The 27,962-nt window shown below is 52.1% G+C and overlaps 1 protein-coding gene across 1 annotated transcript; it reads right to left on the minus strand.

The window, feature by feature from the left end:
- Positions 1-886: 886 nt before the first annotated feature.
- Positions 887-27,903, minus strand: CHAF1A (chromatin assembly factor 1 subunit A). The gene is made up of 15 exons (XM_069497266.1): positions 27,852-27,903; positions 25,512-25,562; positions 23,306-24,180; positions 17,458-17,514; positions 14,908-15,137; positions 14,357-14,417; positions 13,485-13,553; positions 11,535-11,761; positions 10,892-11,060; positions 10,646-10,726; positions 9,852-9,944; positions 8,585-8,840; positions 7,929-8,392; positions 2,172-2,268; positions 887-1,336 (listed from the first exon to the last, which is right to left on the minus strand). The coding sequence occupies exons 1-15, from the start codon at positions 27,901-27,903 to the stop codon at positions 1,236-1,238; spliced, it is 2,883 nt and encodes a 960-aa protein (XP_069353367.1). The 3' UTR covers positions 887-1,235.
- Between the last annotated feature and the right edge of the window lie 59 nt (positions 27,904-27,962).

Raw genomic sequence — 27,962 nt, forward strand, 5'->3', positions numbered from 1 at the left:
ATGTCCCCCTATGTGATTTAAAAACTATTCTCTTCTTACAGAGGATTGAGCCAGGAGCCTTTTCATCACACTTGGGCCACCAGCAGCTGCCTGTTTCCCTGCTGTGTCACCCCAACCTGTCCGCTGTCCTATCTCCGGCCCCAGCACTGCTCTGGGGGGTGGTGGGTGCTCAGCTTGAGAACAGAGACCCCTCACTCTGGTCCCTCCCATGTTCCCTATGTGCCCCCAATTGTCATTGGGACCCAAGTTGTCAGGTGTCCAGTAAAACTAGTCTAAGGGACTGCACAGGGTTGTGGTTTCTGCTTCAGACACGTTCCTGTCCTGCTTCCCGGCAGGAAGGCCTGGCTCAGGTCACACGTGTCCCTGACCAGTGGGGATAGATGAGGCTGCCATGCCAGGCAGAGGTCTGGTCCCCTCCCCCTACAACTGTGGTGTTTGCAGCCCCACCCAATGGGGCTGGGGAGGAGGGCGGCCCCGGCCTCACCGTGTCAATGCTGAAATGCTCTGCGCGTGCACAGCCAGCTTCTGCCCCTGTGGCAGTGGGGACAGAGACACCTCGACCCTAGGGCAGGAGGATGCCACCTCCTTAAGACCCAGCCCTCCTGGGACCCTGAGACGTTCCTGACCTCGGGGCCAGTGCTCAGTTGAGGCACGTGACCCAGCAGGTCTCCGGGAACACACGCTCCTCGCCCACCTGAGGGCGGGAGGGGCTGCCGTGTGCTGAGGGCTTAACAGAAGGACGGGGCTCCCGCAGGGCACGAAGCTTGATGGAGATGCCTGGAACCCACGTGGGGCTGGACCGCAGGCAAGCACACACCCGCTCAGAGAGACACTGCTCAGAGACGACAGGACACGGCGTCAGGGCTAGACAATAAGTTTATACACTCCCATGCTGCACCCAGGCGCCTGCGTCACAGCAGCCGCGCTGGTGTTTCAATTCATTTACAAGCATTGGATCCCAGCTTGTCCCTGAGCCTGGGGGTGCGACAGGCTTCCCCATACAGGCCATCACGTCTCAATAATGCTTTATTAAAGGGCAGATTAATATGCAGCTTTTGAGGACATTTTTACAAATACCAAGAAGAACCAATCAAGCATCCTATATAAACTTTCCGAACCTCCAGGAAGGCTGTGAAGCAGGACAAAGTGCTCTTTACACAAGAGTTGGGTCTGGTCTGCATCCGAGGACACCCCGACCACGCTATACACAAATGTCGCCGGTCTGGCAGGCGCCCTCAGGAGGCGCTAAGAGGGCTCGTGGGCAGGGGGCTCTCACTGGTGTCCATTCCCACGGCAATCCCAGCTCCGGAAGCGGTTCCGCACGTGGCCCGAACCTCTGGGGGCGAGAGGGAGGGGTCTTGCACTGGCCGTGTCCGGGCTCCCTGGCTAGGAGCCCCCACCTGCTGCCAATGGGGGCCCGAGACAGCCCTGGGAGCCCGTGGGGCTGGGACCCCGATCCCACAGCGGGAAGAGGGGGAGGCTCAGGCTGCTAGTCCCCTGCTGGAGAGCTCCAGCTGACATGACCCGCCCTCACGCAGAGCAGGGGTGATGTGGGCCCCCTTCCACTACGCTGGCTCCCTGAATGCCTGCCCCAGGGCCTGTGCATTTCCCTCAGCTCTTCAGCGAGCCCTTCCCTGACCCCCAAGTCATCCAGCCCATGCCCCTGGGGCACTGTGGCCACAGCAGCCAGTGTCAGCCCTGTCATCGCTGCTGCTGCATGTCAGCCCTCACATCCACGCCAGGGCCTTCCTTGATGCCACTGAGGGACCAACGGTTTCAGCCCCACGTCTGTCTCACACCTGTGCACTTTCTGCTGTCACTTCTCAGTGAGCCTGACCCTCCAGGAAGGCAGGAGGCTCCCAAGGCAAAGTCGAGGAAACTGAGGCAGCACCAAGGCTGAGGGGCGCGCACCTCGGGCTCCCAAAGCCACAGACGCAGCTGCCCTGCCCTCCTTGGAGAAGCTTGTGCAGAGGCTGTGCCTGCAGTGGTGCCCACAGAGCCTCCCCGACAGGGCCTGGGCTGGAACCCGCTGCCCAGACGCAGACCACCTGCCAGCCTCAGCCCTCTCTGGGCTTCAGTTCAGCCCTGTGCTGCTTACAGAGCAAGGGTTTATAGAGCAAAAGTCCCCCTTCCCTGCCAGTCCCAGAGCCCAGGTGGGGGAGCCCTCTTACCCCCAGCATCCAGGACATCCACGATCACACAGTCCCCCTCCTCATCCTCCTCCTCCTCTGTGTCCGCCTGGAAGCCATCCATGTCCTCAGCACCGACCTAGGCAGATAGGGCACACGGCTGTTGGCAGAGCAGGAGACGTCCGTGCTGGCGCCCTGGAGGCGGCCGTGTCTCTGGGGCCGTGCCTCTGGTGGGGGTGTGTGACTCCTCACACACTTGGGAGCTCCCAACATCCTGGACCAAATTTGGCAAACTGTCCAAATGTGAGAAGTCTGTCTGAGAGTCTAGGACCAGAGGAAAACTTCGCAGGCTCTCGAAAATGAATTAAAGACAGATCTTCAAAAACCACCACCACCATCATCTACTTCAGCACAAAAGTACAGTCTGAGCTGCTTAACGCCGTTTCGGTTGGCGATGGATCACGTTACACAATGGTGGTCCCATGAGATCATGACGCTGTATTTGTGCTGCGCCTCCTCTGTGTTTAGATGTGTTTAGAGACACAAATACTTGCCATTGTGTTGCAGCTGCCCACAGTATACAGGACAGAAACTTGTTGTGCAGGTGCACAGCCAGGAGCAACAGGCTGCACCAGGAGGCCTGGGCGGCTCACAGGGCCGCCGTCTAGGTTTGCCTACGTGCTCTGTGAGGTTCACACAGCCACTCACTGCTCCGAACAGACCCCTGTCGTTAAGCCATGCCTGTCTGCAATTGGTGAATTGCTTTTGTTTCTTTTTTTTTGTTTTGTTTTTTTTTTGAGACAGAGTCTCACTCTGTTGCCCGGGCTAGAGTGAGTGCCGTGGCGTCAGTCTAGCTCACAGCAACCTCAAACTCCTGGGCTTAAGCGATCCTACTGCCTCAGCCTCCCGAGTAGCTGGGACTACAGACATGCGCCACCATGCCCGGCTAATTTTTTCTTTGTATATATATCTTTTAGTTGTCCATATAATTTCTTTCTATTTTTAGTAGAGACGGGGTCTCACTCTTGCTCAGGCTGGTCTCGAACTCCTGACCTCGAGCGATCCACCCGCCTCGGCCTCCCAGAGTGCTAGGATTACAGGCGTGAGCCACCGCGCCCGGCCGTGAATTGCTTTTGAATCAAAAAGAAATTCTGGATTTCTGGTGTGGTTTGAAAGAGCAATTGATAAACATACATTCTTCTCTGAATTTATTATTTTAAAGAAACGGCTGAGAACTCAGCCAGTCGGTATTTCCTTCCTTGCGCATCTCCCTGCCTCCGCCTCGGCGCTGGACTGTCTGTTCAGTGGAGCTCTGCTCAGACCAGGTCGGCAGGCGAGAGCCCCGCCGGGCAACTGTGCATGCCGGGGGTCCCTGCAGGGGTAGGGTGGGGTGGGGAAGGCCTCCCCCAAGGGTCTGAATTTCCAGTGACATTGGTGAGCTGTTTTCATTTGCTTTCATCACAGAAAAATGCATCAAGTGGCAAACGTGTGCCTCCACACGTGCACTCATGCTCTCTGGGAGAGAATAAGAAAACCGTCGCAGAAGGAGATGCACTTATTCAACAGGGAGGCTACTTCTCAAAACTTCAGAGCAGCAACCTAGTTTCCTGGCCTGGAGTTTAAGAGCATAGCATCTGGCCATACAGGGTTCACCCCTGCAGCCCTGTCAATTCCTGGGGTGGGGGCTCCACTCCTCTGGGCCCGCCCTCCCCAAGGGCATTTCAAAGAACTATAAGAGGCTGGGCTGTGGCTCACACCTGTAATCCTACCACTCTGGGAGGCCGACATGGGCAGATCTTTTGAGCTCAGGACTTCGAGACCAGTCTGAGCAAGAGCAAGAGCAACACTCCGTCTCTATTAAAAATAGAAATAAATTATATGGACAGCTAAAAATATATATAGAAAAAATGAGCTGGGCATGGTGGTGCATGCCTGTAGTCCCAGCTACTTGGGAGGCTGAGGCAGGAGGATCGCTTGGGCCCAGGAGTTTGAGGTTGCTGTGAGCTAGGCTGACGCCACAGCATCTAGCCCGAGCAACAGAGTGAGACTCTGTTTCAAACAAACAAACAAACAAACAAACAGAACTGTAAGGGCCCCCTAGACTCTGCTAGACAGCCACTTGGACCTGGAGGTGTCTGCCTGGGAGTACTAAGGAAAAGGAACAAACCCTTTTCTTCAGGGCCGGCCCCTCCACATGGGAAATGCAAGCATTTGACCCACTAGGTTTTCTTTGGATCCAAAGCCTTCTAGAGCAATTGTAGAAAAGGAAGGAGAGCAGGAGTGACTCCATGACAGGCTGAACCTCCCGGAATGGCCCTAAGTTTCGGTTTCCCGATGCGGGTCCTCCCCTTCCTCGAAATACTTGGAACCAACCAATCAGAAGCCAACACGACCTTGGAGCCAACCAATCAGGAGCCAACACGATCAGCCACTTTTGAAGGAGTAAATGAACTAAGGGAGGGAGGGGGATGGTGCGCCCAGTGCATGTAACCTACTGAAAAGTATAAAAGCTTAGTTTTTACCCCAGGGCAGGGTCCTGCTTCATGGAGAGGCCACTGCGTTGGCGCTCTGGGACTTGGACCCTAGCTCGAGCTAGCCAATAAACTTTGCCTTTTGCAGCCTCGGTGACTCTGCCTCTCTGTTCCTGGGGCCGAGGGGAACCAGTTCTAACACAATCACCATCCTTTGCCCTCCTGGCACAGGCTTTAAAACGCGACGCCAAGCCCCACTGTGCTCAGAGCTGCAGCAGCTTGTGCTGGCGGGAAAGCTGCCATCTCACTGCCGCTGCCGCACGGATGTGCTAAATGCAGACAGAAGAGCCGGGACTCTGGAGAATAGCAGTTAGGAAACGTTTAGCAACTACGGGGACAGAAGACAGTTCTTTCCCTGTCGCTTTGATATCACAGGATGTGTTTTGCTGGAGAGGACAAACAGACCCTCGACGCATTTTAAAACCGAGGTCCAAAGAGCTGAGGCGCCCTATGGTGTCACAGACACTCGGCAGCAGCACTGGCCCTGTTAGTCCCACTAGGTCAGGATGCCTGCGAACACCGATTCTGAGCGCTAAGCAAAAAGATTATAAAGCTCTTAAAAATGAAAAAAGCGGCCGGGTGCGGTGGCTCACGCCTGTAATCCTAGCACTCTGGGAGGCCGAGGCGGGTGGATTGCTCAAGGTCAGGAGTTCGAGACCAGCCTGAGCGAGACCCCGTCTCTAGTAAAAATAGAAAGACATTATATGGACAACTAAAAATCTATATAGAAAAAATTAGCCGGGCATGGTGGCGCATGCCTGTAGTCCCAGCTACTCGGGAGGCTGAGGCAGTAGGATCGCTTAAGCCGAGGGGTCTGAGGTTGCTGTGAGCTAAGCTGATGCCACGGCACTCACTCTAGCCTGGGCAACAAAGTGAGACTCTGTCTCAACAAAAAAAAAAAAAAAAAAAAAGAAAAAAGCACAACCTAATCAAAGATACGTACACGCACCCCCTCCGCAGTTTAGCAGCAGCTCTCCCTCCACTCCCGCCTGTGCGGCCCGGGTTCGCCCACACGAGTGGCAGGGAGCAGGGGCTGCGGGTCATGGGCATTGGCAGGTGAGGAAGGGCTTTCCCAGACACCAACCCTCTAGCCCGCTCTAGTCTAACTGGGAGCATCTTCTTTTTCCTGGAGGTTAGGTACCCAAGGCGCCCACCATCCACCAGATGCAGTAATTCACCTACAGTGTTGGGCGTGATCATTGTTTTCCGTGGACAGAAATGCAGGTTACATACAGTCACGAGGACAGCCTCAAGGGAAAGGAGTAACAGCAGCGCTCAGGGACGTAGAGCCATGTTCCTAATATGGGAGGACCGAGGGACAAGGCACTTGCCCCATGCCAGGGAGAGGAGGAGCCGCCCCGTCAGACAAGGTGGGAGGGGGTGGGGAGATGCCATCCAGGGCCTGGGCTGCTGCAGGGGGGGACAAGGAGAGCCTGACAGAACATCCGAGCACAGGGGTTCCCCAGGAGGGTGACAGGGTCAACGGCCACAAACACTGCTCAGATAGTGACACCAACAAAAGGGCCCTGCCGGCCCCAGTCACCTTCCATCTCCCTCTGCTTGTCTCAGCCAATGAGGCCATGCTCAGGGTCCGTCTGAGACCATCTGGGTAACAGTGATAATGACAATGACACAGTCCTGCTGCTCAAATGGGCTTGAGAAGATAATGAGTCTACAGAAACTCATTTTGGGGAAGTGTTTGTGGGCCAATCCCGTGGATGCCAGACCAGCCAAGCCACGTCCACAGGTCTCAGGGGAGCTGGGTATACCCGTGCCAAGCTGTGTAGGGACAGGGGCTCTGGGGAGCGGCAGGAGCAGCTGTGTCATCAGCACCTCGGGATGTCCTGATGCTCCCTCTTGCTGTGACAGCTCAGGTCTGCGACAAAGCCACATGTGTCTGCTGGCAGCAGGGAGATGGCTAGACATCATCCCAGGAGCAATTTCTCTCACCTCCTTGCCCTTAACAACCCGTTTTAACACAGGCTCGAGGCTCCCCGAGATGCATTCCCCTCTGGAGAGGGCAGTCGGACTGAGTCGGGGGACCCCGGCCTTTGTGCCACCTTCACCCTGTCCTCTACGGTCCAGTCTCAGAACACCTGTAACTCCATCAGGTGTCGGCCTCAAATGAAGGCCCAGCACCCATGGGGCAAAACAGGTTTCCAGTAGGAGCAGGTGTAAGAAAACCAACTCTGGCCGGGCGAGGTGGCTCACGCCTGTAATCCTAGCACTCTGGGAGGCCAAGACCAGAGGATTGCTTAAGGCCAGGAGTTCGAGACCAGCCTGAGCAAGAGCGAAACCCTGTCTCTACTAAAAAATAGAAAGAAATTATATGGACAACTAAAAATATATAGAAAAAATTAGCCGGACATGGTGGCGCATGCCTGTAGTCCCAGCTACTCGGGCGGCTGAGGCAGGAGGATCCCTTAAGCCCAAGAGTTTGAGGTCACCATGAGCTAGGCTGACGCCACGGCACTCTAGCCCAGGCAACAGAGTGAGACTCTGTCTCAAAAAAAAAAAAAGAAACTCCATCACACTCACAGCTCAGGGAGGGCAGAGAGCACACACTGACCACTGATGAAGCCTATCTGTGGCCGGGGCCGGGCTCTAGGGGCCCCAACTCTCTGAGCACAAGGGTTTCCCTTCGCAGGACCAGGCAGCCTCCCATTACGCGTCCCACGGCCCGCACACCTGCTCCTCCGAGGCCCTCATCAGTCTGTAGTCACACAGCCACCCACCCAACGGGCTGCTGTAACCAGATGGCGTCGTGTGCCTCCCTGCGTCTATGAGACGCGTCAGGGTGCCTGGTGCTGAAAAAGCGCTTAATAACTGCACTCAACGAATGCAGAAATAAAGAACGAAAGCACAAAAATAAAAACCTGACCGCATGGAATATTATTCAGTGCGAAAAAGAAATGAGCTATCAAGCCACAAACAGACGAGGAGGAACTGCCAATGCATATCACTAAACGCAAGAAGCTACATACTGTGTGGTTCCAACCGTAGGACGTTCTGGAAAAGGCAAAGCCACAGAGACAGTAAAAGATCGGTGGTTGCCAGAGGAACGAACATGTACACACATGGGATTTCAGGGCAGAGAAACTTCTCTGCACAATCCTATTACGGTGGACACGTGCCATTCTACGTTTGCACAAACCATATGTAGAACACTCAGGACCAAGAATAACTGCTTACAAGTAGTTTCTTAAAAAAAAAAAAAAGAAAAAAAAAAAAGGTGCCACAGCAGTGCCCCTCCCTGCCAACCCCTCACCTGGCCGTCGTGTCGCCGCTTCTTCATGAACTGGGTGATGCACATGCTGCCTGCCGACTTCCTCTTCAGTGAGATGGGCGTCCCCTGGCCGGGCCCCAGGGCAAGGACACTGCCACTGTCCTCTCTGGGGGCCGAGGGCACCATGGTGACGTAGCTCCACTGGCACGGCACAGGCAGGTGCTCCTGGTCAAAGCTCCGCAGCACCTGCGGGTGGACGTACCAGCACATCCTGAAGTCCGGTCGCTTCTCGTACACTGAGTTCTCAGAGATGATCCGCTTTAGCCTGGCCTTGGAGGGGACAGCGGTGTCCACGGTGGGTGTCTGTGGGCGGGAAGAGGAGGGACTCGGGGGGCTGCCGGCGTTCCCGCTGAGCAGTCCCCGGCGGCAGTGCTCCTGGAACTCGCGGATGATGGCCTTGCTCCCGTTCACATTGCCATGCAGCAGCGGCAGCAGCTGGGCCAGGACTGGTGGGAGGGGGGACACGAACGTGAGCCACGGAGACGGGGCAAGGAGGCAGGACTGCACAGGGCTCCTCCACCCTCACTGAGTGCCGGCACAGGGGAGGGCAGCCCGGTACGGGATTTAAGCCAGGGCAGTGCCCACACAACTAATCCCCTGCCCATCTCTCCCTCCTAACGCAACCCTTCCTCACTCACTCTGCTGGTCCCTCTTCTCCCTCTTGGAGGCCTTGGGCGTCTGTTCCTCCTCGGCAGGCACGGGCTCTAGGAGGCAGGCCGTGAACTGCTGCAGCACCTTCAGGTCAGTGCCGGCACGGTCCCCATCTGCTGCCCACACGCAGCCGATCTTCACGGGCTGGAGCACGCGGAACCGCTTCCCCTTGGCCAAGAACTCGTCCCACTCCTTGGCCTTCAGCTTCTGGCGAACTTTGTGGTTCTCTGGGTCGGCGCACTCCTGGCAGGTCGGGAAGCAGAGGTTTACCCGGGGGTCTCAGCCCCGGGCACTCTCTGCCATTCCAGCACCCAGAAGAGAGGATGGGGCACAGTGCTACTCAGGGAGTTGGGGCGGGGAGTCCAGCTGGTGCAGGACACGCCACCTCCACAGGCACCCACTGTGTCCTAGTCTTCCCTCCTTTAGCCCCACGAGGAGAGGATGCAGGCAGAGAGCATTTCTCAACTGAACGATAACCCACACCCCGACTCCTTTGGCTAAGTCACAGATACTAATATTTTAAAGACCTCATCCACCGGGCCTTTCTTAAAGCCACTCTGAATTCCCTGGTCAATGTGGGATCATGGAGCTGTCCAATAGGACCAGGCCCCTGCCCACACGGCCGGAGACCACCCTCTGAGACGGATACTTCTGAGGGTGCGGTGAGACCCCCTCAGGCCACCCTGGTCAGAGATGCAGAAGGAATGCTCGCCCTTCAAGCCTGACCCCGCCAGACCTCTCACTGAATCCCCACCCTGAAACACTGCACCCCAACGGGACTTTGGAGCTCCAAAAAACGACTTGCTCAAAAGTTCCACACTCTTACAGAATTTAGACAGTGATGGTGGGGAGGCCCACCTGCAGGGACACGGGGGAGCCTCCCTGAGAGACAGGAAAGTTTGGATTGTGCAAATGCGCTCTATGGTTAAAAGTCACCAAACTGAATACTTAAGGTGTGCTCGTGTCGTGGTGCCGGTGAACTGTTCTTCAGCTAAAAAGGTTTCCATCCTTCTCATGCATGGGCCACAGCTGCTCCCTCTCCCAGGGTTTCTGCTCCTACAGCTCCCGTCTCTTGGAATCTCCTCTGACCTCTGCAAGGTCCTCCACCCTCCCAGGCAAAACCAAGTTCAGATTCCCCACTTCTGCAAACCGACACACGGAGAATCTCCCCAAGGCTGCAGTGAAGGTGAGGCGTGTGCTAAGTCACCTGTGAGCAGGTAGGGACCCACTGTCACCACCCCTTCCCTCCCTCACCTCCATCACGCCTTCATCCTCAGACAGGTACCCGTGGGGCACAAAAAACCCATCATCTTCATCTTCGTCCTCACCCACTTCATCATCATCATCCTCAAAAAGAGAAGAAAAGGTAAATTCATCATATGGGAAAACAGAGTACGTGCCTCATCACGAAAATGTAAACCTGGGATGGGTGTGGTGACTCACACCTTTAATCCCAGCGCTTTGGCGGGAGGATCACTTGAGGCCAGGAGTTCGAGACCAGCCTGGGCAACATAGTGAAACCCCATATCTATAAAAAAATTTTCAAAGTTAGCCAGGAGTGGTGGTGTGCTCCTGTAGTCCCAGCTACTTGGGAGGCCAAGGAGGCAGGATCATTTGAGCCCAGGAGTTGGAGGCTGTAGTGAGCTATGATGACACCACTGCACTCCAGCCTGGGTGACAAAGCAAGACCCTGTGTCAAAAACTTCTCAACATTTGCTGTGTGCAGGGCTGCTCCTACGGACACTGCGAGGATCAGCACAAACCCCATTAGGTCCCAGCGGGCTTGGGGAGCCAGGCAGAGTGGAGGCACAGCAGGCCGGAGGTGAGAGAGAAGGGGGTGTGTGGACCACGGTGAACTGAACTCCAACCCACAGCTGCCAGGCACGTGACTGTCCCCAAAGGAGGTTTTCCAAGGGGAGCTGGACATCTAGATATTAACTGTGGGTATGGATTTTCAGGCCACACTCCAGGTCAGACACCAGGCGTCTGGGCTTGGGGCTGCCACAGCCTCAGGTTCGAAGTTGACATTGCCCCAGGCCTGTCCTTACCCCTTCGCTGTGGGACAGGGATTCCCCAGGCTCCTCCTCCTCCCATTCCTCATCGCTGTCCACCTCGTAGTCCAGGAGCTTCTGAGAAAAGAAACCCAGGGGTGTCACCATCATCTTCAGGGTGGGAAGAGAAGGGCGGAGTGAAGCTAGTGCACCCTCTGGGTCTGAGAGACCAGAGCCAATGAGGCACGACGGGAGGCCAGGGGAGGGGGGGGGAGCGCAGAGCCACACCTGCTACCTGCTTACCCTATCTTGGGCCCAGGGGTCCCGTGGGCGGATGACCGCCGTATGCTTGTTCCACGTGCCCCAGTACGCTGGCCGGTGGTTCTCGCAGAACTGCAGCAGCTTCATCCTGCCAAACTTCCTCCGCTCGGGAACACTGGCGACCTCCCCGCTCTCCACGATCACAACGTCACTGGGAAGGGAAAACACTGCTCTCAGGAACCCGCTCACGTGCCACCCGGGGTCTCCTCAGTGAAGTTGGCCACAACACTTCTGAGAAGACAGTGATTGTAGAGCAGCAGCACCACCTGTTCCCCAAGAACGGTAAGGGGCAGGGACGCGGGGACGCAGACCAAGGAGGGTGCAGCTTAGTGGGAGACAGAGAGGGAGGGGCCCAGGGGCTGCCCCACAGCATCTTTAGTAAGGGAGGGGTGCTGTGAGAGACACGCATTGGAGAGAACAGGGGGTGCCCTTCAGTGGAGACCAGCGCAGAGACAAGATCCCTCCAGAGACAGACTGGAGGACTGGGCCGGAAGAGGATGACGGCCCGAGGGCAGCAGCAGATCCCAGTAGGCTGGGGCCGGAGCCCCTACCCCGGGCTCCCCATGGCTCTGACTACCGCCCTTGGGCTTCTCCAACGGGCACAGGACAGACCCCGGGCTCTAACCTGTTAACGATGTCCGAGTTCCGGTTGGAAACCCTGGTGGGTCCCGACCTGAGGGGCCGCCGGCCTTTCAGATCTCTCAGGAAGGAGAACTCCCCACTCTGCCGCTGGAGGAGCTGGTCCAGCTGCTTGCAGAGGTCATGGTCAAAGGTGGCCCGACACCGGGGGGCAAGAACCATGTGCTCTTTGATCTCAAAGGGGGCAAACTTCCCGCAGGAGCCGGCCAGGGTCTGAAATCAAGGCGAGACCCGATGGGACCCTGAGCAGTGCAGAGCACGGACGAACCTCAGAACCTCAGACACATGGCAGATGGGCTGAGACTCACTCATCTGCTGTGAGTCGGCTTGTGCCTTTCGGGAGAAGACAGAGCTACAGGGACAGGGCAGATCAGCAGCTGCCACGCCAGCGTGCAGTGGGGGACCGACCACAGGGCACCTTCTCAGGTGATGGAAATACTCTACACCTCACTATGGGATGATCATGTAGCCCTGTAACAGCTGTCAAAACTCACAAGTCCTGAAAAAGCCTGTCCTCCCACCCCTCTGAGCTGGGACCAGACACTAGGTCCTACACTACAGTGCCCAGGTGAGGGAACCGAGACCCCAGAGCCACAGTAAGGTGGCTTATGACACACAGCAGACTTCAACGCTGCAGCCTGGTGTGAATCCAAAACTTTGTGTCTAGTTTCTTGGTCTTGGCCCTTTGTCCATGCTGGTAGACTTGGGCTCCCCTTCCTGATCTCCTCTGGCGTCCTCAGCACCTGCACCAGTGGATGCCAAGCTGGCAGCATGTGAGGACGGCCGAGGCTGGCAGACCTCAGCGTTCTGGCCGCACGCTGAGCCGTCGGAGAACTGCTAAAAACCCCGAAGCCCAAATCGAACCAGTCAGAGTCTCTGGGATGAGATCCAGGCTCTGCTATTTTTTTTAAAGCTCCCCAGCCATTCCAACGTGCAGCTGAGGCCAAGAACTGGCAGTTCTTTTTCATGAAAGAGTGCTGGGAACATTCCTTGTCCACATGGGGAAAAGCAAGGGCCCAGGCCCTCACTGTGAACTCTGTGCCACCTCTGCTGCGCCACTGGCAGGGCATGTAAACTGCGACACCATTGCTTTACGAAATGTTGCGCAGCAATGAAAAGGAATGGGGTGGGTGGATCTGTGGTCATCATCGCATGGTGAGTGTGCACGTCAGATTGTCAGGCTGTGCACTTTGTTCAACCACTGCCAGTTAAACATCTTGAGATAAAAAGACAGAGCCACAAAAAAAAAAAAAAAAGGAGAAATAAGAATGCAATACATCTAAACATACCAACACAGCAAAAGGCAAAAATCAAAGACTCAGCTAAGTAAACCAAGGAGGCAATGTGATAAACTCAGACTAACCCTGAATTATAGGTGTACATAAAGACAACGTGCGGGGGGCGGTTGAAGTGCACAGAAAGGATCTGGAAGGAGATGGGCCCCTCTGGGGGAAGGGACAAGGCAGGCCGGGGTCTCCACAGACAGATAGTGGCTTGGAAGGTCTGAGTGGCCGGGTGACCCACACCAGGCTGGGAAAGTAAACTCTGCTGAATGCACTTTTGTTTCATAGCTACGCCCGCCCCATCTCGTGCACAAATTCCCCGGTAAGGACCATGTCATCTCCTCATGCCCCAGTACGAAACCGTTCACGAAGCAGCCTCTGAAAACAGCACTGTTTATCAAATGCGCCACTTTTTTGCCTTTTGGGGACAAAGCAAATGACAAAATATTGAACCTGCAGACTTTACCAGGAATAACCATGCCCTGGGGTCCCCAGAGGCTCCCTCCCTGCTGATGAAGGGGAAGCCGGCTGGTCACAAGGTACCTTTTGTTTTTGTTTTCCCACTGGAGCACCTCACTTGTGAACACCCTTTCGTGTTTAAAAAGCAAAGGCCTCACAAAGCACAGAAACTGCAGCCAGGGCAAGCAGCTCACCTTGGGGGCCTGCGGGGTCTTTGGTTTCTGGAAGAACCTTGTGATCTCAGCCTTCTCTGCTTTAATGCGCTGCAACATAAGAGAAGATGATGATGAGGAGGAGGAGGAGGAACAGATGAGGGAGGGCAGTGTGTGTTTTCTTTTTGGTTTTTTAATTTTATTTTATTTATTTATTTATTTTTTTTGAGACAGAGTCTCACTCTGTTGCCCAGGCTAGAGTGAGTGCCGTGGCGTCAGCCCAGCTCACAGCAACCTCAAACTCCTGGGCTCAAGCGATCCTACTGCCTCAGCCTCCCGAGTAGCTGGGACTACAGGCATGCACCACCATGCCCGGCTAATTTTTTCGATATATATTTTTAGCTGTCCATATAATTTCTTTCTATTTTTAGTAGAGATGGGGTCTCGCTCTTGCTCAGGCTGGTCTCGAACTCCTGGCCTCAAGCAATCCTCTGGCCTTGGCTTCCCGGAGTGCTGGGATTACAGGCGTGAGCCACCGTGCCCAGCCTGACAGTGTGTGTTGTAAAACGTGCCAAGGCCTCCCAGAGCTGAATCCCAAGCAGTAAGCTGAAGGTACGATTGGGATTTCAGCTCTCAAAACCCACCGACCAGCAACTGTGTGCCAGCCAACCTTGAAACATCAGAGTCATCCTTATATGGGCAGCTGTGCCATCCTCGGCCAGGGGATGTGTGACAAGCTGGCAGTGAGAATAAGCCACGAGAACGTACCTAGACAGATGCCTCCATCCCTGTGGGAGCCACTTGCTATCCCCAGATCAAGAGAGCGTTAGGCAGCAATTTAGGCAAGGACCCCACTTAGGACACCCACTTCTCCAACGGGCGAGAGCACAGATGCCCCGTGGGAAACACTCTACCTTTTCTTCTTCTCGTAACCGTTTCTCCTCTTCCTTTTTCCTCTTCTCCTCAAGCTTGGCCCTGCAAAAGAGATAGCAAGTGCGATTTCAGCCAACCTTGGGCTTTGGTTCTAGAAGTGACTGCAGTGCCCCACGGTTACAAACACAGTAAGCATTTCACTTTGCGTTAAGGGAATATAAACTATGTTCATGTTTACTGCAAGGCTGTCACATGCTCCGCAGTAGACCTACATTTACCAAGGGGCTATTACAATAGGTCTCTACAAATAAAAATGAAAAATAGCTGGTAAAGCTTTTCCTGTGACTAGAATATAAGAAAATAAACGAGCTTCAGCTTAGTAGGTGCATGGTCGGCACAGACAAGCCCAAGCTCCTTCTTGGAGAGCCTGACTCGGCTGGAAGGAAGCAGGAGGGTCCCGGGCGGACGGAGCCACCTTCCAGCCCGTCTGGGGCTCAGCACATGTCCCACGCATGAGAGGGAGGGAAAGAAGGAAGGGAGGGAGGAAGGGAGGGAAGCCACCGCCAGGGCTGCAGCACTGGGGCCCACTCACTCCAGGGCCTCCCGCCTCTCCTTGCGCCTCTCCTCCTTGAGTCTCTGCTTCTCCGCCTTCTCCTTCTCGTCCTTCTCCCGCTTCTCCCGCCGCTCCTTCTCCTTCAGCTCCTTCTCCTCCTCCCTCCTCTTCTTGGCCTCCTCCCTGGCCCGCTGGGCCTCCTCTTTCAGTTTCTGCTTTTCTTCCCTCTTTGCCCGGAGCCTGAGCTGCTTGCCCAGGCGCTCCTGGTCCTACGAGACAAAGCTGTGGGTGACCCTCCTGCTGGAGTGATTTTTTTTTTTTTTTTTTTTTTTTTGAGACAGGGTTTTGCTCTGTTGCCCAGGCTGGAGTACAGTGGTGTCATCATAGCTGGCTGCAGCCTCCAACTCCTGGCCTCAAGCGATCCTCCCACCTCGGCCTCCCAGAGTGCTGGGATTACAGGCATCAGCCACTGCGCCCGGCCTTGAGTGACTTTTTAATCTATTATATTTCCTTCAGTCAGGAGGAAAATGATAGGAATTGGCTGTTTGTCCCAGCACCTTATGGGCGATTCAGAACAAGATTTACTGAAATACAATCTTTAAACATGAGGCAAAGCTTATTTATTTATTTATTTATTTATACTTAATTAGGAAACAAATTAAAAGGAGGCATCCCTCCACCCCTGGATCGAGGTCTCCCCTGCTAGGTCTGAAAGCGTGTTCATTTGACCAAAAAGCCATGGTAGAATAAGGACACAAAAACACCTGCAGGTTTTGCCTTCCCACCTTTGGAACAAACACTCTTCCCTCCACACCCTGCCTCCCCAAACTACCAGACAAGGTTTATTTGATTTCTTTTGAAATGGACAGGAAAGTGAAATGAAAAGTGAGGCAAGGACAGGGAACCTGCTGGGTAAGTCTTAAAACAGTGGGGGATAAACGAAAACACAGAACAAATAAAAGCCAAGCAAACAAACAAAAAGCCAAAATATAAGTTTTCTCTTTGAAACCATGCCTCTGGATACAAGAAAAGGTTAAGCCTTAAGGAGGGATGAAGAGTAATCTCTCGGCCGGGCGCGGTGGCTCACGCCTGTAATCCTAGCACTCTGGGAGGCCGAGGCGGGTGGATTGCTCAAGGTCAGGAGTTCGAGACCAGCCTGAGCGAGACCCCGTCTCTACTAAAAATAGAACGACATTATATGGACAACTAAAAATCTATATAGAAAAAATTAGCCGGGCATAGTGGCGCATGCCTGTAGTCCCAGCTACTCGGGAGGCTGAGGCAGTAGGATCGCTTAAGCCGAGGAGTCTGAGGTTGCTGTGAGCTAAGCTGACGCCACGGCACTCACTCTAGCCTGGATAACAAAGTGAGACTCTGTCTCAACAAAAAAAAAAAAAAAAAAAAAAAAGAGTAATCTCTCCACTAACAGGGCAGTGTCATTTCACAACCGAGTAGTTGGGGGTGACAACCAGTTTCTTCTGTGTTCTTTGAGGTAGGAACACTTGACCAAGTCCGTTCCTCCTTCCAAAGACGTGGTGTGTGGCCCGGGGAACTGAGGAAGTACAGAATCTTAAATTAACGTGGAACAAGCTCACCTGCCTGGCAGAAGGGGCAGTCACCTCCCAACACAGCACGAGGTGATTCTCACAGGACAATCGCCCACCCAAGACGGGCCCCCCAACGGTCAGGGGCCTCACAACTGGCGTTTGGTTTGGGCATAAGACTATCTGCCCTCGTCTCTGAGGAAGTGTTCTCAATCTGCCCCGATAAATCTCCAGCTGCTTTCACAGGAGCCACGGGGGCACGCTCTGGGAGATGTCTGAGTGTGCGTTTCTTGCCAAGTGTCCTGCACGTCTGAACGTGATGGGCAGGGTGCCTGAAGGTCACTGGTCTGAACATGGAGACTGTGTCACTGTGGGGTGGTGACGGGGGAGTCTCCTGCCCTGCTGCTAAATAAGAAATCAGAGGTTTCTAGAAACCTTGATTGATCAGATCTCTTCGGCCCCCTCACGCACACACAGCTCTGAAATTCCAATAAAGAATGACATAAACTGGAAGCAGAAAAACCAACCCAAACTCTGACCCACAAAAGCTGAGTGGAGCCACAGGAGACACCCAGTGGCCACAGTGGGGGGTGGGGAGGGCCTTTAAGCAACAACCCCCATTGTTGTGTGTGAACGGAAAGAGGTGACACCCCAGGTAATGGATTAGGGGGCTCAGCAGGGGACCACTGAACAGTAATCACCCGGCTAGCGGCTAGCAGCTAGCGCAGGGCCCAGGCTCCTGGGGAGGCCGGTTTAAACCACCATGGGATGTTCGGCTGTTAGACGGTGGCAATGCTACTACCACCACTAACAAAAGCTACTCACAGCACCTTTGGGCTTAGCGTAGCTAAAAACAAACACTGCAGTCCGCGAGGCACAAGCCCGGTTACCTGGTTACATAAAATGAAGCAAGAATCAAAACAACAGTCAGAAAAAGCAGGGGAAAAGGTGAAAACGAGACCAGAGGACGTGTAAAGGGCTTTGCTCACTATGAATGCAAAAACCCACAGCGAGCTAATTTTCTATTTCGGGGAAAATGTCTTACTCTTTGCAGTCTGATCTTGTTCTTCTCTGTAGAACCTTTGACGAATCTCTTAGTTATCTGAAAGGAACGACATTGATTTTTAAAACACGGACTGCCCCAATCACTTCCACACGCTCACTGCGTCGCACGGTCCGGCCTCGGAGAAAAGGCGGGAGGGAATAGGCGACCTTCTCCCCTAAGAACTTCTCTGCAAAGCGAGAAGAATAAAAACCTTCCCAGGTGACCAGTTTTCCCAGCAACATAACACGTTTCACAGTGAGGTCACAAACTCAAGCTAACGTGCACACACACGTGTATATCTGGGTCCGGATAAGGAGAAAGACTGTGGAGGCTGATAAAGACATAAATGAAGCCAACCCCGACCCCTCCGCCCACGAAACAGGGCGGGCGAGCCCAGTACTGTCAACAGGTGGCTGGCCTTGCGACAGGGAGAAGACAGGGTGGGGCGGGTTTGTGGCACATGCGAGAGGACCTGCCTGTCCACAGGGGACAGAGTTCTTATAAGAACACAGGGCCTGGGGTGTAGATCCTTCCAATTTGTCCAAGGGAAGCTGACCCCGTGAATTTTATCTGATTTTTTTTTTTTTTTTTTTTTTTGACAGAGTCTCACTCTGTTGCCCAGGCTAGAGTGAGTGCCGTGGCGTCAGCCTAGCTCACAGCAACCTCAAACTTCTGGGCTCAAGCGATCCTCCTGTCTCAGCCTCCCGAGTAGCTGGGACTACAGGCATGCACCACCATGCCCGGCTAATTTTTTTTTTTTCTGTATATATTTTTAGCTGTCCATATAATTTCTTTCTATTTTTAGTAGAGATGGGGTCTCGCTCTTGCTCAGGCTGGTCTCGAACTCCTGAGCTCAAACGATCCATCCATCTCGGCCTCCCAGAGTGCTAGGGTTACAGGCGTGAGCCACCACGCCCGGCCTGATTTTTTTTTAAGTGATGTTTTCGGGTTGGTTTCCTGTGGGCCACCCACACCCTCTGCGTAGTGAAACTCTGCTCTTAGAACTTGCAGAGAGAGCTCAGGACGAAAGGGCAGCTTGCAGGGGCAGAGATCAGGTCCAGGGGGCCCGTATTCCAGGGCACAGTGTTCTCTACCTCCCAGCTCCGACTGAGCCTGGGCTACCAGGGATCGAGGAGCACACTGACTTACTCACCGTCTGGCTACAGGATCCCAGGTAGGAACGAGAATGTGGAGTCTGGCCTTTGGCCTCAGCGATCTCTGAGCAGGACCGGGAGTCCTGACAACCCAACTATTAGCATGAAGGACAGTGGGGAGAGGGGTGAAGGCTGGGAAGGAACAACTCCCCAGGTTCACCCTAGACTGACAGACTGAGGCCCAAGTTGGATGGAAAGACCAAAGGCCCACTTTCCTGGCAGAGGTCTGAAAGGTTGACAAAACTGTGCAACAGTGATTTATCTGGGAAAGCCGACCCCTGCCAAAGACCTCTCATAGAATAAATCCTGCAGATTATCTCGGGGAGACAGCTTTCTCACTGGGGTCCCACCTGATTCTCTCTGGACTGAATCCTTCCTTTAGGGGAGGGCTGAGTAGTCTTAAGAAGACATGTGGCCTGGTGTGGTGGCTCACGCCTGTAATCCCGGCACTTTGGGACGCCAAGATGGGAGGGTCGTTTGAGCCTAGGAGTTGGAGGCTGCGGTGAGCTGTGATCCTGCCACTGCACTCCAGCCCGGGCGAGAGTGACACCCTGGAAGGTTGGAGTGGGAAGCATGTCTCCCATGCTGGCAGCGGCTCAGTCACTACTGTGATGAGGCAGGAGCTCTCAATCTCTGCTGGCCTTGTGGCAGCAGGAACGCCGGCCCAAAGCAATCTTACCCAAATGCTTAAGAAAAAGCATCTGTCTCTCCATAATCCACTTTTCCTGCCAAGTCTGTGGACTTCACCCCCACACTGAAGGATTTAGCAGTAGAATTTGTAAGATGCTGCGTATGTCTACGTTGATGCCCTTTGTGTTCAGAGATTCAGCCCAGAATGACTGCCAGACTCCTGCAGCAGAGTATCAGGGGGAAAACACATTTACTCAGTCCTGCCCGTACTTGAATCTTGGCTGTGGAATCTGGTGCCTTTTACGATGCTTCCCCTTCACTGTGCATCAGGGAATGACAGAGTCGACACGACCAGCTGCCGCCAGCTTAGTAATATCCAACAACTGGAGCAATTACTATTTAATTTAAAACCAGTTGTCTCTTCTGCTTTAGTAAACTTTCAGGTAGACCTTTCAGTCGGATACAACTTCATCGGCTGGAAATTTGACCCAAGTGTTCGTAGATCTCGCTCTCAAAATTGCATGCAACGCTGCCACATGTTATCCATCTGGAGCACAGCCAGACAGCACCCTCGTCTGCCAAAGACACGATCCCAGATCCCAGAAGGAAGCTAAACCACGAAAATCAACCATCTTGAGTAGTCAAGAGGGAGCTCACCATGTCTGGGCATTAAAATTCCTGCACTGTTTTTCTTTTCCAAGAGAAACCTCTCAGGGCTTATTAACTCTGATTTTATACCTAAGGGTCTCTAATGTCTAAGCCCAGAGCAGATAAGCAGCTAACAGCAAGAGGGCCAAGACAGAGGGAAGACACAAAACCCCAAATCCATCCCACTGCACTGGGGAAGTTGGAGAAAACGAATGCATACGATGCAGTGAGCTGGCAAGAGCTCATTCTATTACGACACAACAACAGCCCGAGGCGTGTCGGCAGGTAGAGGAAGCTCATTACAATTACGGTTTTGTCAGGGGCCAAGCATAGAAACAGCAGAAATACCCACCGGTATGGATGACTCTGTAAACCGCAAAGTATCCACACCGCAGGTGCGTAACATCGCAGGCAGAGAGAGAGCTCTGCATCCCAATATAAAAAATATCCAACTCACCCTTGAGTCACAAAGAAACATTTAAGGTTATGTCTTCTGTAAAGAAACAAAATGATACTGTGTATTTCTCAGAGATCTCTCACACCCAAGCCACAGAAAAATGTAACGAAATATAACAGGATGGTAAGTAATGGCAACCTCCAGGGAGGGCTAAGGGGCCCTCAGGCGGTTTCCACTGTTGTTTTTAAACACGGAGAATTTCATACTCCAATCATTTCAATTCTACAAGAAAAAGTCCCAGCAATCTGGACTCATTTGGCACAGAGGCAGGCCAAGGATTCCAGTAACAGGACTGCATCGACATCATCACGTATGGCATGAAAATCTCGGTCCCCTGTAGAACAGGCTGAATTACAAGTCTGGTTGCCAACCAACTTGAGAAACATGTTTCCCACATGGTAAAATGCTCTAACACTAAAAAGGAACTCTTCAGCTATTCCAAAGTCCCTGGTGAAAAAAATAAACAAAAAAGAAAAAAAAGCAAATGAAAATTTAAAATAAACAAATATATAAATAAAAAGCAAAAAGACCCTGGGATTATCTTATAAGAGTGTTCCTAAATCATTGGTTTTCAATGTGAGAGTCCCCCAGAGCCCTGGAGATCTTAAAAAAAAACCAAACAAATGAACAACAACAAAACCTGAAGCTCCTTGGGAGGGGCCAGCAGGAACTATATTTTAACAAGCTCCCATTTTCTATTTTAAACAAGAAAAATACAAATAAGGAAAGCAAACAAAATAGAGGGCCAATGAATACCTAGGGGCTCTAAACACAGACTTTTCTGAACAAACTCAAGGGTGAACAGACCTCCGTGAGGACCACGCACATTACACAGCGAGATAGAACACTCTGTAAGCTTCCAGCCAAGTTCCCACCTATCGTTTGAAAAGAATGGCTGGTGGGGAGGGAAGTGGAAAAAGAAAAGTATCCCCAGAGTAACAGGAGTGGGCGTGGGGGGAGACCCATGTGGCAGGAAAGGTGTTAGAGCCAGATAACAACTGCGAAGCCATCGAACCAAACAACCAAGAAATTCAGCGCCCTAGAAGCCACGGATGTGAACCAGAAGGATTGAGGGTGGGTGGGCGGTGGTGGCGCAGGTCTCCCAGCTGGGATCCTGGAGAGTCCTGCCCCCAGAGTGCACACAGCAGTCTCCTGACAATCACTTCATTTCCCTCTCGTGCCTTTGGTGTCACACATCAGGGGCTCTGTGCCCACTCTCGTGACAGACAGGGTGACTGTGGCAATTTTCCACCCTGGGCTCTGGGGCAGTCCGAAGCCTTTGCCACTTGTGAATTATTTGGAAAGTTGTGATAATACTGTGCTGCCTTCTAGACCATTCCGAAACTTCAAGCCTGTATTCAGAGTAAGGCCTAGCATCCTGAACGTGGAGTTTCCTAAATTTAGCACGCTGGGTTCACATGCTTGGGTGTTGTAGAAACAACTGTTTTGGGTGGTGGGCAACAGTTAAATTGCTCCACCACAGTAGCCCACCATGTGACTTCCCAGTTCACAGACTTAGCTGTGGACGTAAAAAACAAGCTTAATGGAAACGTGTGCTTGTGTCCTGTTCTCCAAGCTAAATGGCTGCAACACACCACACGACAAAGCAGTTCTGCAAAGCAAAATTCAGGCAAGTGAGTGCACACGACAAGACTGCTGTTGGCAAGAGAGAAATCCAATCTTGATATTTTGATAGTTCGTGAACCTGAAGAGGGAGCCATTTCTCCCTCTTGCCTGTGCTCCTCCCCAGGTGAAAGGAAAGATAAGAAATGGAGTCATTTAGAAAAATGAATCATCTCTTACAGACCAAAATTCAGAAAGCAGATCAAGGTTGGTGGTTTACAGTCCAATCAAACAGGTACAGTAGAGGTTGAATGATCCATCCCAGGATTCAATCTTATATAAAAAGCTGACACAAACAAATAAAAGTGTTACAAAACTAAAAACACAAAAGAATAAACACCCTGTGGGATTCATGATTGATTTTAACAGATTTGCCCATAAGACCTTAAGGGCAGGTGAGAACTGGCACATTCATCATTGTGCTGGTCAGAAAACAGAAACAGACAGTTCAAAGGTTACCCTTCTGGCATTCTTAAAAATGGGGCCAGGATCCTCAATCTTTTGTTCTGGTCCCCCAGGTGAGGTGCTTTGTCTTTTTTTTTTTTTTAATCTTAGAGACAGGATCTTGCTCTGTCTCCTGTGCTGGAGTGCAGTGGCATCATCATAGCTCACTGCAGCCTCCAACTCCTGGGCTCAAGCAATCTTCCTGCCTCAGTCTCCCAAATAGCTGAGACTACAGGCGCCACCATGCCTGGTAATTTTTAAATTTTTGGTAGAGATGAGTTCTCGCTATGTTACTCAGGCTGGTCTCAAACTCCTGGCCTCAAGCGATTCTCCCACCTCGGCCTCCCAGTGTTGGGATTACAGGTGGGAGCCACCGCACCCGGCCTCTGGGTGAGGTTTTTAAGATGGGCAGCCAAGGAGAGCAGACTCTACTGAATTCCCCGTTATCCTCCCTGCGGTCTTGCTGTTGCTGCAGCAGCACTCAGCTTCCTACCCCTGACCACCCCTATATTTATGCTGGGACAGAAAGAAGGAACGGAGGGAACTGGACCTAAAGTCTGAAGCAGGGGGTTCTAGCGCCTCCTCACACCCATTATTCCCTGAAATGGCTAAGCTGACCATCGCCATCGGTCAGATGTGAACAACAATGGTTAGCACAACGGCAGGGCATCGTCCACACAAGATGCATTATGTCCTGGCCACACTGCAACGCACACAAAACTGAACACTTCACGGTTTCTGACATCAGGAAGAATTCTGCATCAGAAGTCACAAGGCCTAGTTTGTGTTCCCACTGACACGGCCACTAACCATCTGGGCAGCACGGTGGGAATGGAAAGCGCTCCAGGATCCGTCAGCACTCGAGTGCTGGGGTTCTGCGGGGGATACTCACTCTGCGCGCAGGCGTGGAGGTAGGCATGGGGCTGATGCTGCGGGTCTGCTTTCTGGGAGCAGATGGCCCCTCGGGCGAGCTGCCGGGAGAGGGAGAGCTCAGGGATGAGTGGCTGAGGACAGAGTCTTCTTCGAGGCCAGATTCTAGCACCTCGCTCTCCGAGGTCATGCTCTTATCTGGAGGTGTCATGGGGGGAGTCTTAGCTCTGGGAGGTCTCACAGCCAAGATATCCTGCAAGACTACCAAGGGCACCTTCCCTTTGAACAGGATGCCCCCAGCTTCGCTCCAGCCGTCCCATTCCTTTTCGGAGCACGTTCTCGGGCTACCTGTCAGTTCCAGGCAGCTTCGTGGTGAACATTCCTGGGAGTCACCGCTCCTCTCTGCACCTCCTCCTCCAGGGACAACACCCTCCTCCTCTGTTTTGCAAGGAATGTCTGAAAGGGTCTCTTCAGGAAATGCCAACTTGTCCTTCTGAACAGCCTTGGAGAGTCCCTGCTGATCTGCAGCTTCTCCTATGACCCCGTTTACAGCCTCCCCGGAGGGAGAAGCCTCTAGATTCAGTCTACTGTGGTCTGAAGGGCTGTCGGGCTGGTCATCCGAGTCCTCTGTCAGGTCAATGATGACTGTGCTCTGGCCAATACTGGTTTCCACTCTACTTCCTAGAAAGTTGTCTAAGGGACCCTTCCCATTGACAAGTTTTTGTCTAAAGTCTATGTCAGAACCCATAAGACAGTCGTTTTCCAAGGTGTCCAAAGAGGTCTCTAAAGCGGGGACTTTACTCTGCACAGGGGTACTCTGACAGCTTCTCGCGTCATCTGGGCCATCATCAGCTTTCTCCTTTGGGACAAGATTCAGGCGCTTGAACGGCAGCCGGGCTGAAACGAAGAGAGGAGGTTGTCTTTTTAGTTGAAGGGCAAAGTGACAATCACATGTTTAAAAATTACTAAACTTGTTGGGATTTGGGGGGTGGGGGGGTGTTAAAGGAATTTTAAAGTTTAAAAAGGACTATATTTTCATTCTGTACTTTTCCTACATCCTATTTTTTCCATCTTTTTAAGAAAATTTTGTATCAATTTCTTTTTTTAATGTATTTCCTGATGAAATAGCTCAGACTATAAACTAACATTCTATTTTCAAAAAAAAACCAAAAACCTGACAAGCATTTAGCAGGGGTGTTGCCAGAATTTCAAGAGAGACATTTTCTGATCTGTTCGAGATCCAGTTCATATTCCAAATCTATTTGGGTGAAAATCCCCTTTGACAATAACTGCATTTGGTTCTCCAGCGGGAAATACAGGGACGTGTTTGTGGAAAGGTTTCTCTTTCTGGCCCCAGCACCCCAGGTTCTGTCAGTTTTTCTCATCACTCAAACAACTACCCTCCCGGGGCCTGCCAGGCTTTGGTCTGGTCACAGGAGACTTCATGACAACACCTCTGAGAGCGAGGAAATTCGGATGAGTGAACTTCCCAAGAAGCCTACATTCACGTAAAGGCCCAAGCATCTTTTATTAACCATTTCATAATGTAACAGACCAAATCAGTAAGGCTGTTCTATACTCTATCAGTTTATAAAACAAGGATGGCCTGGGGGTCCCTTACCACAATTCCCATCAACGCCAAACTTGCCATCTATCATCACAGGAGGCGGCAAACCAGATTAATAACCAAGTTTTAGAAACCAGAAACCATAGTTTTTAAAAAATATAATCCAGCCACTCATCTAGCCTAAGGGTTAATGTATTCCCCGTTTTACACAAAAGCACTTGGGGACATTCATCTTCCTGTTAAACAGTGGTTCTCAGTGGGGGCAGATCTACCTCCCAGGGGACATTAGCAGGGGCTATAGACATTTTTGGTTGCCACAACTTGAAGGAGGATCCTGACATCTAGTGGGAAGAGGCCAGGGAAGCTGCTAAACACCCTGCAATACACAGGACCGCCCTCAGGAGAAGAAATTAATAATACCAAATGTCAATCGTGCTGAGGTTGAGAAACCCTCCTGCAGAGTTGGAGACCACTCTGGATTTGCTGCTGGGAATTCCAGGAGATGTTACTGACTTAAAATCAGTCTACCAGGTTCCCAGTAAGAGCAGCAACTACTTCTGTCTTCTCTGGTTCCTTCTGATGCTTTCATTGAGGACCCCAACAGGATGCAATGAAGGATATAAATTAGGAACAACTACTGAACCCGTTTCCAGAGAGTTACCTTGTATTAACTTCTTAACTGGAAAAGCTGGTCTGTCTTTGCAATCCATGGCTGTGAATAAAAGCGTCAAAGGTTAAGTTATAATTGAGCCAGCAAACAGATATGCAGAACCAATCTATGTACAAGGTGGTTCTCAAGTGGGGGTGATTTTGACCCTTTAGGCCCCTCTGGGAGACATCTGGCGGTGTCTAGAGACATTTTTGGTTGTCATGATGGGATATGGCTCAAAGGGGTGCTACTCACCTTCAGCGGGTAGAGGCCAGGGATACTGCTACATATCCCACAATGGACAGAACAGTCCCCCTGGACAATTATTTGGCCCAAAATATTAACAGGTTGAGAAAGTCTCACCCTAAACACTGTCACATTTTATTTTCTTTGTGGCACTTCAAAACTTTTGTGTTTATTATGTCTTCCCCCAAATAGAACGCCAGCTCTGATAGCAGAGAGACTTGTTCCATATTGTAGCTACAATATCCAACTCAGGGTCTGGAATATACCAGGAAACCAATGAATAGAGTAACAAGAACAATGAAAAGTAGAATGAATAAAAGTAGAGACAAGAGAAAACATCAGATTACCTATTTCACTGTGAACATGGCTTCAAAACACCCTTCTCCAACCCAGCCCCTCACATCATCACCAAATCTGTGTAATCAGAACCAAGTCTTTGGATGAATCTCTTTAAACAGTTAGAATAAGTTTAGAAGCTCACACCTGTTAGGAGATCTGGCTAGGAAAAATCTAGGTATTTTGGCTAATCTAAGAATTTTGTGTAAAAGCTACATATAAAAGTGAGTATTTTTAAAAAGTAGACTGGAGCGTTCTAAAAAACTCCAGATGCCCAAGAGGATACTGCCCCCGACCCTCTGCCATCCCAAGCTCAGAGAATAAAAGTTAGAAGATTCACATTTCCTTTCTACCCATTTCAAGGGAATGAAGACACTATCACTCTCCAGTTTTCAGTTACCAAAAAATGTGTATTTCCCCTCCTCTCAACTGAAGGGATATATAATCTTTAGCCCATAAATTTATTTTCAAGACAACCACAAGGATTTATTAGTGTGGCCCTGAGTCACTAGTTTTGATCCAAGTGGAACAGAAACAATCTCAGGTCTACATAAAAAACGACCTCCCACCCCACCCCCCAAATCTGGACTCTCCACAGGTACACACACAATCCACACATGTATGTATAAAGTTACCAATTTCTCTTTATTCTGAGATTACATCCTTTCTAATTTCATTTAAACAGCCTTTCCTCTTATAATAACATATGGTCATAGCAAGTGGGCTTTTTTTTTTTTTAAAAAAAGTTAAACATCCTAACTTGAATAAAAGATTATAGCTCCATGACAGTCCCAACTTATTTATATCATTACAATTTTATGTCTCTGTGAAATCTCAAAGTCCAGAAGCAACTAGAGCAATGGTTCTCAACCAGGGGGTGGGGTTCTGTTGCCTAGGGGACACTTGGCAATGATATATTTGGTTGTCATGCCTTGGGGAGAGGGGTTGCTACCGGCAGGCAGTGGGTAGAGGCCAGGGATACTGCACAACATCCTACATTGCCCAGAGCAGCTCCACATGTCAGTGGTGCTGAGTTTGAGAAACCCTGGACTAGACTGGTTGATGTTCATAATAGTCCTTAAAATTCATTCACGCATTTATCAGGCACCCACTAGGTGCCAAGTGCTGGGGATGTAATGGAGACTCAAGCAGGGGAAAATGCAGTCTGGTCTCCCTTGGTCTACCATCCCGTTTTGAGAACCCTTTCTGTGTGCTATAAAGCCCCCTTCCAAGACACAGAAAGGAGAAAGTCACCTTGTGTCATCAGGAAGCAGGAAGAATTTGGGAGTCCCAATTCCTTGCCAATCCCTACCATCTAGGCCTCTTACCTGGGCTTGCCTCGACCCGCAGACGCAGCTGTTCTGGTCCCCAAGCCCGTGTGACCTAGGGCCTCAGTTTCCCCACCCGCTGCAACATCCAACTTGGTCAAGGGACACAAACGCACTCGGTAACCTGCAGAGTCAGCCCTTTCGCCTCCCCGGGCCTCAGTTTCCCCTCTTGGCCTCACCGACCCGTCACCCCAGAGGGCTCTGGGAAGGGCAAACGCGTCGGAAAAAAAAAAATACGGTCGCAGCTGCAACAATAATGTCAAAGAGAGCGTCCTTTGGGACGCAGGACCCTTGCTCGGGATTATAAGGCCCCAGGGACCGAATGCCGAGCCCAAGAGAGTAGGCCCGGGGCCGGGAGGCCCGTCCGCCTCCAACCGCCGCCTCCGGCCGCCCAGGCCGCGCGCCGCGCCCCCCCTTTCCCTCAGCGCGAGCCCGAACCGACCTACGGCCCCTCCCCTGGCGCCCGGCGCCACGCACTCCGGCTCTTCCAGCATCGCCCCGGCGGCGGCTCGAACTCCCCCCAGGCGGCGGAGGTGCGAGCTCAGCTTCGGCG

The sequence above is a fragment of the Eulemur rufifrons genome, chromosome 2 (genome assembly GCF_041146395.1).
Source record: "Eulemur rufifrons isolate Redbay chromosome 2, OSU_ERuf_1, whole genome shotgun sequence".
In the NCBI taxonomy this organism is placed as follows: domain Eukaryota; kingdom Metazoa; phylum Chordata; class Mammalia; order Primates; family Lemuridae; genus Eulemur; species Eulemur rufifrons.

What these genes read in the sequence shown, in the direction of transcription:
- CHAF1A (XM_069497266.1), bottom strand. Translation starts at nt 27,903, where the DNA reads ATGCTGGAAGAGCCGGAGTGCGTGGCGCCGGGCGCCAGGGGAGGGGCC. An exon ending in AGTTAAGAAGTTAATACAAG is followed by an intron (nt 24,181 to 25,511) that starts GTAACTCTCTGG and finishes TCTTCGTTTCAG; the next exon opens with CCCGGCTGCCGTTCAAGCGC. An exon ending in CCCTGTCCCACAGCGAAGGG is followed by an intron (nt 9,945 to 10,645) that starts GTAAGGACAGGC and finishes TCTCTTTTTGAG; the next exon opens with GATGATGATGATGAAGTGGG.